Here is a 15042-nt window from a genome sequence, read left to right on the forward strand (position 1 = left end):
AGCTCAACAGGAAACGTACTGCCACGGGAAAAAATAGCACGTTGTCGCTGGAAAAGACAAAGGACCTTTGCAAAGCTCTAATGCAAATTCAACAAAAGTACACAACTGACAACAATAGAACAAATTAAAGAAAATAAAAAAATAATAATTGGGCACCTTCTAAGATTAGGCTAAGATTAGGTGCTGAGGTAGACAAAAACTATAACAATTCAAATCATAACAAAAACACTATTTTCTTAATACAGAGCAACTTGACTGGCACTTGTGCTGTCACGACAATGGAGGAGAGAAGTAGCACAGACAAGCCGGGGAACGACAGAGAGAAAAGCTTTGTTACATAAAAAGCTTTGTTATGCTTGGTCCGACAGGGCAATTGGTCCTCAGTGCTATTATAAAAAAATACAACGTCTGGGTGCTTTGTTACTCAAAACAGTTTTTAGTCTAGACCTCGATGGCACATGCATCGCAACACTGCATGAAATGGCTGCTTTGTTCTAGAAACACCACACCGAAACACAGAGTGCCAGCTCCAGGGATGCCATGATTCCTCTCTGACACATTTCAACACCCCCCCCCCCCCTTCTCAATGCGTTTTGTAGGAAAAAAAAAAAAATGAAGCAAAGCCGAAGGGTAAAACCCAACTGCCAACCCACCCAAATGGAGGTTTTCTTGCTTTTACTTTAATGCTTTCAAGAGAAGTACAAAGTTCTCATCAGCAAACCTGTTGCTGACAAAAAAAAAAAAGAAAAGTAGAATAGACCCTCCGAGTGGAGAACCAGAGGGGGGGGGGGGGGGGGGGGGGCTTTGTGTGCTTGCAGAAAAACACTCAAGGAGCAGATTTAGTGCACACAATTCTTGCCTCTGGCAGCCGGCCTGGCTTCCACTGAATCTCCCCGATGTTTGTTATGTGTCGCTGGATAAATGATTTTGGCCCGAGAAACGAATAGAATGCAGAATCGGAGTTGTGACTCGATGACGTTTGAGGGTTTATTGCGGTCCTTGAAAAGGATGCGCCTGCTCTTTATTAGAAAGAAAGAAAAAAAAAGAAGAATTGGGTCATTTTCGAGCGTCATGACATCCCTAGGGTGCTGGAGACACCACTTTTATTTTCTTCTGAAAATACGGAACCTAAGCAGATATAGATGGATATTTTTGTTGAACAAATTCCATTTTTAGGCACAAAGATAGTACAGAAACATCGGAGGAACACTGAGGGAAGAACTATATCGATGCCAATGTATATATATATATATACACACTGTATATTTTTTTCCAACATAGAGAAAAAAAAGTGGCATAGAGTATCATTTTATTCTGTATCCGATCTGATTAGTGCATTTTCCCACTAATACACACGCACACGCACGCACACACATAGTTACACACTCCTTTACGCACTCTTTCACCCGCACGAGAAAGTAGAAAACATTCAGAGGACGATGAGAGGACTAATGTGACTGATCAGGTCTTGCATCGTGGTGGTTCAGACTGGGTACACTTTAGTGGGTGGATATCGTATGAGGGGGGAAAAAAAGCCCCTCAGCTCACAGTGTTTGAGAATAAAATGGCAAGACACCACGGGACGTGCCATCCCTTCTTCTTTTTTTCCAAATACAAAAACAAAAAGACATGTCGACAGTCAAGTTTGATTGAAAAGTTGTAAATGACAAGTAATAATTGGTCGGTTAGGCAGCGGCGCCCCCTTCGCCCCCTCCTCCTCCTCCTCCTGGCGCCCCGTATTTTATCATACTTTTTTTTTTTTTTTTGCTCTTTCTTTTTCTTGTTTACTTTGTCACATACGGATAAACTTGTAAAATGTGTGGCGGTTAGATTTAGTCCTTCACCTACAATGCAATTGACATCCAGAAAGCAACACTTAATATTACAATATGTTCACACACATGTTTTTTTGTCCAACAATATCAAAGAGGAGCAAGGCAAAAATGATTCACACCCAGAGAGAGAAAAAAAAACAGGTAAAAAAAAAAAAGAAATACAAAGATTTGTGCCCTGCTGTAACCCTCCACAAATGGAAAAAAGGACCGACACTGAATACAAAAATATCACAATTTTTTATATCAAATTGCCTTTGTTGGCTCTTGTTCAGGAATACGCTCATTTCTCAAGGGAGCTTGTCAGCCGAGGCAATCTCTATTTTTAACCTTCTGGTTTTTTCTTTTTTGATTACGACTTGCAGTTCCAATTGTCCAACGCACTCTGCATCACTGCAAATACGACCTGTCCTGGGCGGTGCAGCGCTTCCCGATGAACCTGCTTTCTTTTTTTTTTTTTCACATTACAAAACTACACTTCTATTCACATATTTTCAAGTTTTAATTCTTGTTTTTAAACCCTTCCTCTTATCTGCCGCATCCCTGTTACTCATCACTTAAGGCTTCAAAATTGCTTTTTTTTTTTTCTCTGCTCTTCCGTGGTTGGAGGTGCAAGGGGAGACTACAAGAGGAGAATAAACATCCATTTGAATTACTTTCCAAATCCTCTCAACCTCTACTTTTGTTATCTCTCAAGCTTTTATATACATTTTGCTTAAAAAACGCAGATAATCATAGATCAACTTTTGAAAAAAAAAAAAAAAAAGAAGCATGAGATGAAGTAGCAATGAAGAAATAATGCAAAACACAAAAAAATGTGCTTTTGCCAAAAAATGAAGACAACTTAGAGGTAGCTTTTATAACAAACGACCAAACCTTCCGGCTCTTTAACAAGCAGGGTTAATAATACCAAGTTTGGTAACAAATAATGCACAAAGAAATACATAACGACAAAAGAAATCTCTTCACCGTGGCACTTAATTTTTCTGCGCGCACATTGCCTCATCACGTCGTGCAATGCATCTTTTACCGATGTACACTCAATGAAATAAAAAAGGGAAAATTAAAACACACAAGCAACATGAGGTCACAAAAGAAAGTAATTCAAGTACGATGTGTCAAGATCAAACTCAAGGTCAATAACAACAACAGCAATAACAGCAATAACAGCAACAACGACATCATCATCATCAACGACGGGAGACGAGACAGACGGAGCGCAGGGAAAACAAACACAGAGAAAGAGCTGATTTACTCTGTCGTCTTACTGGTCGCCCCCCCACTAAGCTGCTGGGCAGTGTGTCTGGTCCTATCAGTGATTTCCCCCTTTTCTCCACTGGCTATTTGGATAGGTGATCGCCGCGGTAACGCTGTGACATGCAGTGATGCTCATTAAAGCCGTGGGTTCAACCGTAATGGTCATCCGGGTGTAATGTTGCGTTTCAGAGACGTCAGAAATTCCCACCTCCTTCTCAACAAAATGAGCCTTCTAGCGACAGGCGGCACGCGTCATGTCAATGAGGGGGGGGGGAAGATGTGCACCATTTAAACTAAGCAACTACAACAAAGGGCCCTCGGATAACGCAAACGGCTGTGGGTCATGATTTCAGCTGATGCACTATTACACAGGGGACTTATCATAAAAAAAAAAGAACGGTGCAATCCCACCTTATGCATGACATTTTTAACTTGAAGATCCTCACTGCCTTGATTATCAGACCCGTTCCAGCCCTCCAGTCGAACCGTTTTTTTTACCATTCTAATCGGATGGGGGGGAAAAACATATGAGCCAGCGGAAGGCGAGGAGAGTAAACGAGGACCTCTGAGATGGGAATTACGGGGTTTCTGACTCGCATTGAAAGGCAGCATCCACCCGCTCTGCGTCACAGTCATTCACATTCACGTTTTGATGCCACACACAAAGGGGAGGGGGGAGGGGGGGGGGGGCTAAGGCCTCCCCAGCCCTTCCTCAACATTCACAACGAGCGCTCGAAGTCACGGGACTCCTACGGAAAGCAGCCTTTAATTTCCTCATTTTGGCCTCCGTCCCTGTGGCGAACGGAGAGACCTGTCGCGGCGTTACAAAGTGTTACTGTTTACGTGTCAGTTTGTGTAGTTCATTAGTGTGAGATATTGATAGTCGTCTGGTTAAATGGATGTGGATACAAGTGGTAGCTGAGTAGGTGGATATGCTGGGTTTAATGTGGCATACTGTAATAGCCAGTTATCATTTAATGGAAAATATATATATTTATATAACTTGCAGACGTCAAACAGAGACTGTTGTCGTAATTTGTTGTACCTGTGCAATCAAGCCATGATAAACTGCGAGGCAGAGCTAAAAAGAAAATAAGAATACAAGATTGAAAAGTGACATAAGTCGGCTCCCTGGGGAGAACAGCCAGTGGTGACCCCCCGACCACCCCCAGCCGGCCCTCGTCCGGCCGAGACGCACGTCCAGGAAGACTGCCGACAAAACCAGGGGAGACTTCCAACGAAAAAAGCAGCACTAGACAAACAAAACAGGTGCTTTGATTGCACTATTTTAGTGCTCCCGTTCATCCAGTTCAACCGTCTCATCTGCTGCATCCGCCCACGAGGTGCGATGCAGATTCTCAGGGGCTATCTCACCGCCGCCGCCGCCGGGATCCGAAGGATCTCATGTATAAACAGCTCACACTGGCAGATTTCTGTCAAAACGGGGACGATCTGTGTAGGTAGAAATGACTGGAAGTTGCAAAACAGATGAATCTCCCATCGGGGATGGTCGCCCAAAGCAGTTTATTCTAACTTGCCAGCGTACGTTTATTTAATTCAGTTTGTCTGGAGCGGCAACGCTGTTGGAAAACATGTCTCGGCTTCTGAAAGCCAGCAGTTCCTCAATTTTGGAAGGTATGACGCTCGCATGGGCATGTTGTTCACGTGATCCACACTAACATGACTCAGCAGGGCGAATGCGAACAAAAACATTTCGAAATACAACAAAAAATAATAATAATTCCCCCTAAATGGAGTGATGGCCAGCTTGTGCGTGTTCAGATAGCCCTTGAGAATCCGCCTTCTCACTCGCAGCAGAACCCTCCGAAAAAGTCACTTGCCGGCAGTCCGCTCGCTTTGTGCCGCTGCGTGAAATGACCTGAATCAATGACACAGTTTGCAGATGTAGTGAGTGACCCGGTGAATCCGAACTATGTTGGAAAAACTCTCTCCGCATTCCAAGTCTTCCTCTCCTTAGCACTTTTTGTCCCACTATCACCGCCCTTTAACCCCGCCGCCGCGTTTGCAAAGAAAAAAAGAAGAGACAAAAAAAAAGAGAAAAACAAACCCTCTTGCTTTCGGGTTTCATTCCTAAATCGCCATCCCTCCACTGCAGCCTCCTATTGGCTCCGTTACATTCCCCCTTACCTCTCGACCCCGCCTCCCCCCCAACACACCCACGCCCTCCCTCGCTCTCCGCTCACTCTCCCGGCCTCAGACGTAGCAGAGGTACAGGTAGGTCTTCTCGATGCGCCAGTCCGGGGGGACGTCTTCGGGCTTGTGGCCCTTCATGTGCTTCTGCATGGCGGACAGGCTGGGGCAGTAATCCAGGCAGATGGTGCATTGGTAGGGCGAGGCGCCGTTGTGGGTGCGCAGGTGCTTGATCATGGCCGAGTAGTCCCTGGATCGCTGGTGGCAAAGCTTGCACTCAAATGGCTTCTCACCTGAGGGGGGAGGGGGGGGGGGGGGGGGGGGGGTAAGGGCAACAACCGGGTTAGCGACTGATGCTTTTTACTGCAGATTGGAATGCTGGCCAAAACCACATGAAGAAGAACCTCTGGGTAAGAAAAATAGTACTAAATGTACACCGACATCCAAGACGGCCGCATATGAATATATGTTGCCAGTAAAAACCATCTCAGGGCTTCAGGAGAAACGGATGTCCCATTGCTACGAACCACGAGAAATTCCGGCGGCGTTCTGATAATTGGAAAGTGCACATAGTAAGTGACAAGACCACACTAACTATTTTAGGTCACTCCAACTGCCCCCATTAATTGGCGTAACTCAAAAAGAGACGGTGCAGTGGCGGTTATTTCGCCTCGGATGGACAGTGTGCACGTCAGGGCCATAAAACTACCCCCCAAAACCCCCCCAACCAGCTAACAAATGATCTTCTAATTACTCGCGGTTGGGCGACACAATTCCTTTTGTGTTCAGCTGTTAGCAATTTTGCTGTTATTAAAAATACACTAATGTATTGAGATTTTGGAACCGTGCAAGGCTTTGTTTCCCTCCACATCTGCCGAGGGACGGAAGAAAAGGCAAAACGGACGTCCTGCTATTAAATATAATGTGAAAAATGGGGCCACGCAGAGAAGAACTCGGCAATCGCTATTTGGTTTGAATTCTTCCCGTAGCTCTCCTTTTGAAAGACCATCAAAAGACATCACTCGGGAGTGATGATATGGGAATGCAGATGACATCTATTTTTTCACGGCCTTTCTGACTTCATTGTAACAATGTCAGCATGTCCCCCCATCTGACTAATTGACCCTTTACCAAGTCCCGCCCCCCGCTGCTACCCCCCTCAAACTGTCAGAGTTACAATGGAACCCCCTGCATAAATTCGATCTGGATTTTGAAATGAAAGTGACAGGCAAAGGCTGTGAATGAGCACCAAAATATTTTTCAGTATAACTGCCGGTGAGATTAGCTGCTGATGGACAAAGAGATGCACACACATGTATGTACACATAGATAATAATAGCAAGTTAATAACAATAAAACTGAGCTGTAATTGTGGGAATATTGACACTGGTACTGGTACGAATAAAAGATGAGATCGAGATGTTCTATTTCTTTCATGAAATCACACTTAACCGATCTGGTACATTACACAAAACACGGCTCCTTCCGTGGAGAAAACCCGAAAGTGTCATAAATCAAAGTGTGGGGCTGCTCCATCGCTCTGGGGGCTGCTTATATTCAAGAGGCACATTTCATTTCAGCAGCCATCCCAAATGTGCTAATGATTTGAGCGATGGCAGGGAATAATCCGGCAGCGCTCACGCCGGCAGACGCAAATTAGACATGTAAATGCCGACCTTTACCAATGGCATTTGGAATGAGCTGTCGGATGTGATCTGGCCCGGAGCTCGCTGTCACCCTTCGGCTGGAGCCTGCTAAAAAAACGGGTGGCCTCGCGCCCGCACGCCGCTCGTCCTGGTTAACCTTGACCTCCGTGAGTGGGGGGGGTGGGGAGGGGGAGGCGCTGCCTCTTTCAGGCCAACGAGCGTAAACCGCGTGATATTGATAAGCAGACAGTAAACAAGTTTGCCTCACATAACTAGCTAATAATGAATTGCAAATGAGGCCCCGGTATTGATCCGGCATTGGCATTTCGGATGTGTGAAAAGAAGGAGAGGGGGGCGTGGGGGGGGGGGGGGGGGGGGGTCGCGGCGGGCCCGGGGCCGTGATTTCGCGTTGCCGACGTCGATGATTCATCAAGCAGCTCCCTTTTGTGCGATGTGGCCTTTGACTGTGAGCTTGTCACTGGCTCTTGTTATCTGCTGTTGCTCTCCGGCTTAACGAAAAGCGCCAACCACCCCCCTCGCGCCCCCCCCCCCCCCCCCCCCCCCCCCACACAAAAGGGGAAAGGGTGGACGGGGCGAAGCCAATTATTGGACAGGCTGCCTTGATAGTGTGGCTTAACAGCTGGCTTATTGAATGGGAGATGGGAGTGTGCTACACGCGTGTGCGTGTGTCAGAGGGGGAAAAAAAGAGATGGTGAGGAAGCATAAAGCCTTGGCGGCGCGCCATCCCGGTGAGCACTCACGATACCCTCGCTCTGTCTGCTACGCGGCGTGCACTCGTTCTCCAGGGCGACCAGCTTATCACCGTGTCAACATCTTTATGGGGCTCTAAATATACTGGGATCAATACCAAGTCTTGGGCGACATTCATCTACTGTATCACAGCAACAAAGACATTTGTCTGCTCCGCGCCGTGCTTTTGCGACTACAACAGGGTCCTTTTCAGAGCTGAAGCCGTATCAACATTTAACACTCTTATCATGAGTGGATACGAGACATAATGAGATATAATGATATAATATCATCATATAGTATATAACGATATGAATCAAATTAGGAAAAAGTGGGAGAATGGGACGACGTCTCACTAACACTATTTCAAAAGTGTATATTTGAAAGAAAATGTGTTCCTGGGGATTGTTCATCTTGTTAGTGGTTAGCTTAGCATAAAGGCTGTAAGTAGGAGAAAACAGCTGGCCCGGGCTAAACCGGACATCTACCGACTGCTCTTCAGCTCGCTAATCAACCGAATCTCGGGTGTTCGATGAAGGATGGTTGTTTGAGAGGAAGTTATACCCACGAAACCGTCTTTGCAAACGAAAGCCGCAGCTTCCCGGCATTGTTTTTTTTTTGCCACAGTGAGGCTGTCAGGTTTGATCCCGTTGTGCCTGCAAAGAGACTGGCAACACTTGTGCTGTAGCTTTGGATGCTCTGCACAGAAGGTCACATAAATCCCACAAGCATTTTCCGATCCTTCCATCATCAACATGAATACGTTTGTTTTTTTTTCCCCCGCTCATGCTTTGTGGCAAAACACCGTTGCCGTCACAGTACCTGTGTGCACGCGGTAGTGGGTCTCCAGCTGGTGCTTCAGGCTGAACTTCTTCCCGCAGCCGTTACATTCGTAGGGCTTCTCCCCGGTGTGGATGCGCTTGTGGCCCTTCAACGTGCTCTCATCTCGGAAGCAGCTCCCGCAGAACTCGCACTCGTATGGATGGTCCCCCGCTGCAATGTGGAGAGGCAGAAGCAAAGCTGACATCATCGGCACGCTAAATCCTCACACTTCACACTCACCCGCGAGCATATAAACATTCCACTTTGATACCTGAAGAGAGAAACGTGGCGGAATGTTTCCTTTTCCGATGGTTTGTGGCGGGCACAACGCCGGAACAATAACGGCTTTAATACAACGTGACCCGTCTGTTGTCTTCTCTACTAATCACCTGCGCTGTTGCTCGCTTTGTGTAGAGTAATCGCAGCCTGTCAAGGCTGTTCATGAGATGTGTTATTGACCAGTCCGTCCTACTCTCACAGTCCACTGATAGAGATAACCGATTAACTGCATTTGCGACTGAACTGCTAACACACCAGATTATTCCATTGTATATTAGATTTATCCCATTGAATCAAATTGGTGCTCGTCTTTTTAATATCTTACTTTATGCCTTTTTGTTTTATCTAAAGCACATTAAATTTCCTTATTGCTTGAAAAGTGCTTCACAAATAAACCCGGGCGTGCCTTTGGTTCAAGAACCCCCAAACACTCCATCATGGCAGATGGCTGTTTAATGAAGGCTGTCAGAAATGCAAGGATTTAAGTACATCTGGACGTGGCAGCCAATCACGGCCCTTTATCTGTTTGGGGTTGAATGTTTCGGCAGGCTAACGAGGGGAAGAAAGAGGGCCGCCGGGTGGTTTCATTTACTTTATTTGGATCTGCATCTTGCTCTAAATGAACTCTCTGATATGCCAGCTTTCTGACGAACACGATACATTGCTTGGAAAGAAGTATTTTGACCGGCCGTGAAGAGGAGATTAAATGGACAGATATAGGGAACAATGCGCCAAGGTATGTAGTTTATTTTCACTGTGGAGCGGGGGAGGGATGGGAGGGGGTCATTTTCCAACAAAAAGGAGATTCAGGTGGAAATAATTCCACTGTATCTTTACATTGCAAATAGATGTCTCACAAATCAATGTCCTCTGAAAATAAATATATATATATATACACACACACCATTTAATCTTCATGTATGGCCTCATTGTCAGCACACAATCTATTTGTATTCATGACTGCTCTGCCTAATGCTTTCACACTGGGTAAATGTATACTTCACGCTTCATTTACGGAGCGTCACATCAGACGGCGAGCTGCCTGTGGATGTACAGTACGCGTGTCTCCAGAAAGGCAAATGACAACAGGCTTTTTCATCTCTCTCCTCGGGCTGATGGCGCACAGGGGAGAGCTGTAATGGATATTCAGATGTCAATAATCAGGGATATTATGATTTGCAGGAGGCCCTCACCAGCTGTCCAACTGTTCCTTGCACCACTTGCCCGCCCCCCCCCCCCCCCCCCCCCCCCCATTGCTTACACTCTCCGGTGGATTTTTGGTAATGTATTTCACACCAGCGCTGCAGGTTTAAGTCACCATCAATGACCTATGCCTTTCATTATCTGCCTGTCCGAGCGGCAACGTGCTCGGGAATAAATTGCATTTCTCGTTACGTGCCGCTGCCGCTGCTGTGGAGAGACGATTTCACTCCCATCTTGCATATTTCATTGAATGCCTGTCTACAGTATGCATGTGCTTGTTTGGATTATTTAGGAGGAGTGACCGTCAGAGGTGATGAAAGGGGGATGATTCAATGTACTGGTGTGCTATACTTTCATGAAAAAAAGCGTTTTCTCTGCCTTGTGATGTTGGACGCCAACCCATTAAAGAGAAGCTTTGACGGGGATGGAGGTGTGTGTGTGTGGGGAGGGGCACGGGGTTAAAACTGAGACAGGGATGGAGCAAGGGGACGTGGGTGTACGGCGGCGGCGGCGGCGGGAGCCGGGTTAAAAATCAATAAATGTGACAGCCTTTATTCGTCTGCGTGAAGTTATCAGCGGCTCCCGCTGTAAGACATTCTGCTCTTTCTGCCGTTTCAAACCGCAGCAGAGATCACAATCCATCACGGAGCGCGGTGGGCTCGCACGACGCCGCTGGAATAATAATTGAGCTCAGATTCACCTGCCTTTAATTAGGGCCCGCGATCAGACGGGCGAGTGGGATGCGAATACTCAAGAGGACGCCGGTGTTATTTACGCTTAACGTCCTGCTGCTGCGGCAGCCTCTGCTGTTCGCAAACTTCATCATGTTTTTTTTCACGTTTCAATACAATTTTTATTTTTGTTTTGTAGAATTTTAATACACCAGTGTGTATAAACCACATTTACATCAGTGCTGACGGGTTTCTTTCATTCCAGAAGGCTACTGAAAAAGAATGTTATAAAAAAAACATTGGTCTTTTACAAATTGGGACTTTATTGCTCCATTCGGTGACAACGTGGCATTTCGACCCACTTGAACTCTCTCGTGCCGGTGTCCAAGCCCTCTGCTCATCCTCCAAAAAGAACCTCGACACCATCCTCGCCAACACCGCTGCTGTGCACCCACAGTTGCTTGTGTGGCATAACGGCGCTCGGTCTCATAACATGCAGAGTGGCTGCTGTGTCGTGTCCCGCGTGCTATCTCCCGTAGCCACTCGGTGACGCCAAAGTGCAAAGATGCGCCGCGCAGAGCCGTCCATAAAGCAGACACAATTCTATGATCACATGGCGAGGAGGGCCAGACAGGATTTCATTTTGTCAGGATATTCCCACGGGGGCTGGAAAATAATGGGCACATGTCCTCTGTCCATCCAAAATCTGTCGCTAGTACTTTCTCCCTCCGTCTGTCCTCTCATCCCTGTTCTTCCTCCCCACCCACCCACCCACCCACCCTCTCTCTCTCTCTCTCTCTCTCTCTCTCCCCTCCTAAGGTGTGACCACATGGCAGAGAGGCCGCCGATGAGGACTCGGCACAGTGAGGTGGAACCAAAGCCGCGGTGAGTGGACCCTCGGGTGCCCCCGAGCATCCCCACCTGCATCTCCAGACCCCTTCTGCGTGCACCTGCGCCTCTACAGTCACAGCGCCTCCTCCCTCTCACCTCCCTCGACACCCAAAAGGGCTGCCGAGGGTGCCTGTGCCCGCGGGGCACCCGGGGCGGGTTCATTATACACGGTAAGAGGCTGTAAATCACCGGGCTCCATCACTGCCAGGACAAGAACTGGCTCTCCTTAAATTCAATTCATTCCCCTCTCTCTCTCTCTCTCTCTCTCTCTCTCTCTCTGGCTACAGCGCTATCAAATACAGCTGCGAACACAAAACACCCGCCACAGCAGAGAGCAAATTGGCTCTGAGTAAAAAAAAAAGAAAAGAAAACACACAGACACTTACACACAGACAGTGCACAACAACGGAATATTAATGAAGGCCTGGTCTGTAAGGAGAGTGTGTATGTGTGGGGGGGTGTTAGGGAAGGGGAATAGCACAGCTGCCATGGCTGCCACCATCAGAAGCCCAAATTGTGTGTTTGAACCTACACTGTAGTGTGCACGCGTGCGGTGAAGAAATAGGAACACAATAACGGGGCAGCATGGAGCCGAGAGTGTGCAATATCCTGGCATGTGAGGAGAAGGTGATGAAACTGCAGGTGGAGGGAGGAAAATGACGAAAAAGAAACGCATTGAGGGAGAGCGGGAGAGATGGCATGATTAAGATACTGGAAAAAAAAAAAAAAAACACCATTAAATCCTTTTTTTTTCTTCTTTTCTCCCCCACCGTCGTCCTAAATGGTGATCCAGTGTCACAGGCTGCACCGGCGGGGCTGCTCTCCATAGATAAGCCAGCAGACAGGTAAAATGAAGCACACATAATGCGTGTCTATGAAAGGGCTTTTTGTTGCTTTCTATCGGCGTCTGATACGAAAGCGGCGATTCGACCAATAACCGGAGAGCTGGAAGGCTCTCCGTGCTCGATGAGCTGCCACAATATCACCATTAAAATTTAGGGGGAAAAAGATTTAGATCTTGAGGAAGTGTTGCCGACATTTACCCATTTGTTCTTAGAAAAATACCGGCAGGCGCCGATGACTTATTGCACCTTTGTATACGTTCATATGCTAAAGACCTGAAATACTATAATTATTACGGCGATACAACTTGATTCAGTTTGAATCTATTTCATTTTCAAACATTATATAAAAAAAATGTCTGGCTTTAAAATGAATATATACACATGCAGTATTTTGTATAATAGGTGTTCATATCACACCTTTTTAAAATGTTTTCTTACTTTAAATGGCAAATTAAATGAATTAATTAAGAATGAATGAAAACAAAAATATGTAAACACGAACTTTGCAGCTGATGGAACAGGCGGCTGAATGACCGTATGCAGGTCGAGGGGAAGATCAGTGACATTTATTCAGGATGGAAACAAAAGCACTGCCTAATACTAATGCAAGTCTTTTGGGTAAAAAAGCTCTATATTATTTATCTTTTAATTTAGAGTGAACATTTTCTTAAAAAGACACTAATAGTCTCAATACTTGAAACCAATAAAAGTCAAATAAAGTTCATGAGAACTACTTATTTTGCTGTAATAGTAGCATTTAAAACAATATTGCTTTGGCTGAAGGGCCCCTAATTGTATCGTGTCCTCCCATGTCCAGCCTTGTTAAAGACACTTCTTTTGTATTTTGGATGCAGAAATAAAGCATTGGATGAACCTTGATGGATAATTCTCTGTATAAAACGGGCAGGTGATGGAATGAGGCAGCTGGCCTGAGGTGGACACCCCATGTAGCCCTGTTGGTTTTTAACCAACAACGCGTGCATGAGATTATTAACATCAAAGTCTTAACGTAGAGGAACACCATGCTGGCCTTTTTTTTTGTCTTTTAAAGGGTAAATTAGGACCTATTTCTGGCTCCTATTACGGCTGTCTGAGTGGCTGACTTTATAATCCCCTAACAAAAGGCCCCACGTCATATTTAAACGATTGCTTTGGCGGCAGGCTCGTTGTGATTTAACACACGGCCGCAGCGGGACGCGGTTCAACGTGGCACGAGGCTGCGAGAGTCTCGTCTGCGGGCCCCAGAGACGGGCCGGGGTGACATTTGCGTCGCCCGGGTGGGCAGGTGGATCAGAGGCGACGCTTTTGTCCTCTCCAATGTCTGCTAGACGGAGCAGATGGGGTGCATTGCTACTGTACAGACGGCTCAGGCAGCTCTGCCTCCCCCCTCCCTGCCCTCCCGCCTCCCCCCACCATCGCACACTAATGGCGTGTTCGCCCGACTTGTAAATAGGGCCGACTGCTCTCATCTCACTCCTTTCGTTTCAAATATTTATCCGTGAGCCGGTGAGCTAAATCGGCTCTGACAGTGAGACTGTTATTTAAGGTCGCAGACAGGCGGGCTGGATGAGAGAGAGAGAGAGAGAGAGGGAGAGAAGAAAAAACCCATCCATCCCTCCCTGCTGAAATGGGATTCATTTCCATGTGTTCATATTCTGTCATGGTTAGGGTTTTTCCATCCGTCAGGCTACCTCTGCTCCCTCCCAACAATGTATTAGTGCCGTGGCCTCGCCAGAGAGCAGCTCTGGGGGAATTAAGAGTGGACGGGAAAAACAACAACAACAAAAATGCTCACTGTAAATCAGCTCCGTCCGACTGCTGCAGAATTAATTTTGGGCTGACCTGAATTAATGTTGTTTATTCAGCTGAGCTAGAGGAGAAACGTAGGGATAACATAATTCACTCCCATTTCCCAAAATAAAACATGCCTTCTTACGTATTGTAAGCTATGTTTGTCCATTGCAATCCTGTTATTGCAGGTGCATTCCTACTATTCCTACTACTATTTTACTACCACAACACACCAGAGTGGGAGGTTGGAGAAAAAAAACAATATACGTGAAAGCCCAAAGGATTTTACAAAAAACTGAGGTCCATGAAAATATAAAAAAACAAAATGCATATCCGAGAAAGGGCCTATGCGGGAGTTTCTTTGTAATAAACAGGTCCCTGCTGTAAGCTCTTTATCATGTCAGTTGATATTGTGTGTTAGTGGAGCATATTAACATTTACCCAAACAGCTGAAATGAATCATTACACCAAAATCCTTCTGCCGCACAGCGACCCTGGGGCAAATGTTAATCCAGCATTTGCTATCAAGCAACATAATGATGATCATCACACATCATAAAATTGAGACTGTCTTTAACTATTCATTAAGTCAAGGTCGTGTTCAAATTATTTAAAGGTTAAAAAACGTTTTTTTGTGCTGATTTCCCCTGTATTCTTGACTTGGATGGGACTTCTGTATTAAAGCTCCACTCAGATACTAACGTCTTAACTCTTTTCAAATAGGTTGATTAAGAATGTGAGGACTAAAATCTTTAAAATAGCACTGGTTTCTGTAACAGTCTGCTCTGCTCTATTAGAAGAAACAGAATACATTCTGTGAGGGCAGAAAAATGGTGACGCAAGTCCGCTGCAAATTCCTATTTGAGCACCTGAGGCGCCGATTTAAATTGGGTTGGACCAATAG

The 15042-nt window shown here is 46.1% G+C and overlaps 1 protein-coding gene across 2 annotated transcripts in view; it reads right to left on the reverse strand.

Annotated features, from left to right (window-relative positions):
• Positions 1 to 2275: 2275 nt before the first annotated feature.
• zbtb16a (zinc finger and BTB domain containing 16a) overlaps positions 2276 to 15042 on the reverse strand; it is a 109864-nt gene continuing 97097 nt past the window's right edge. For both annotated transcript variants that reach the window (XM_040181271.2, XM_040181273.2), the window contains exons 6-7: positions 8459 to 8629; positions 2276 to 5533 (exon numbers count right to left, since the gene is read on the reverse strand). In XM_040181271.2, coding sequence (XP_040037205.1) covers positions 5304 to 5533; positions 8459 to 8629 — 401 coding nt within the window. In that variant the 3' untranslated portion in view covers positions 2276 to 5303. The remainder of the gene's footprint in view (positions 5534 to 8458; positions 8630 to 15042) is intronic.

The sequence above is a fragment of the Gasterosteus aculeatus genome, chromosome 7 (genome assembly GCF_964276395.1).
Source record: "Gasterosteus aculeatus chromosome 7, fGasAcu3.hap1.1, whole genome shotgun sequence".
In the NCBI taxonomy this organism is placed as follows: domain Eukaryota; kingdom Metazoa; phylum Chordata; class Actinopteri; order Perciformes; family Gasterosteidae; genus Gasterosteus; species Gasterosteus aculeatus.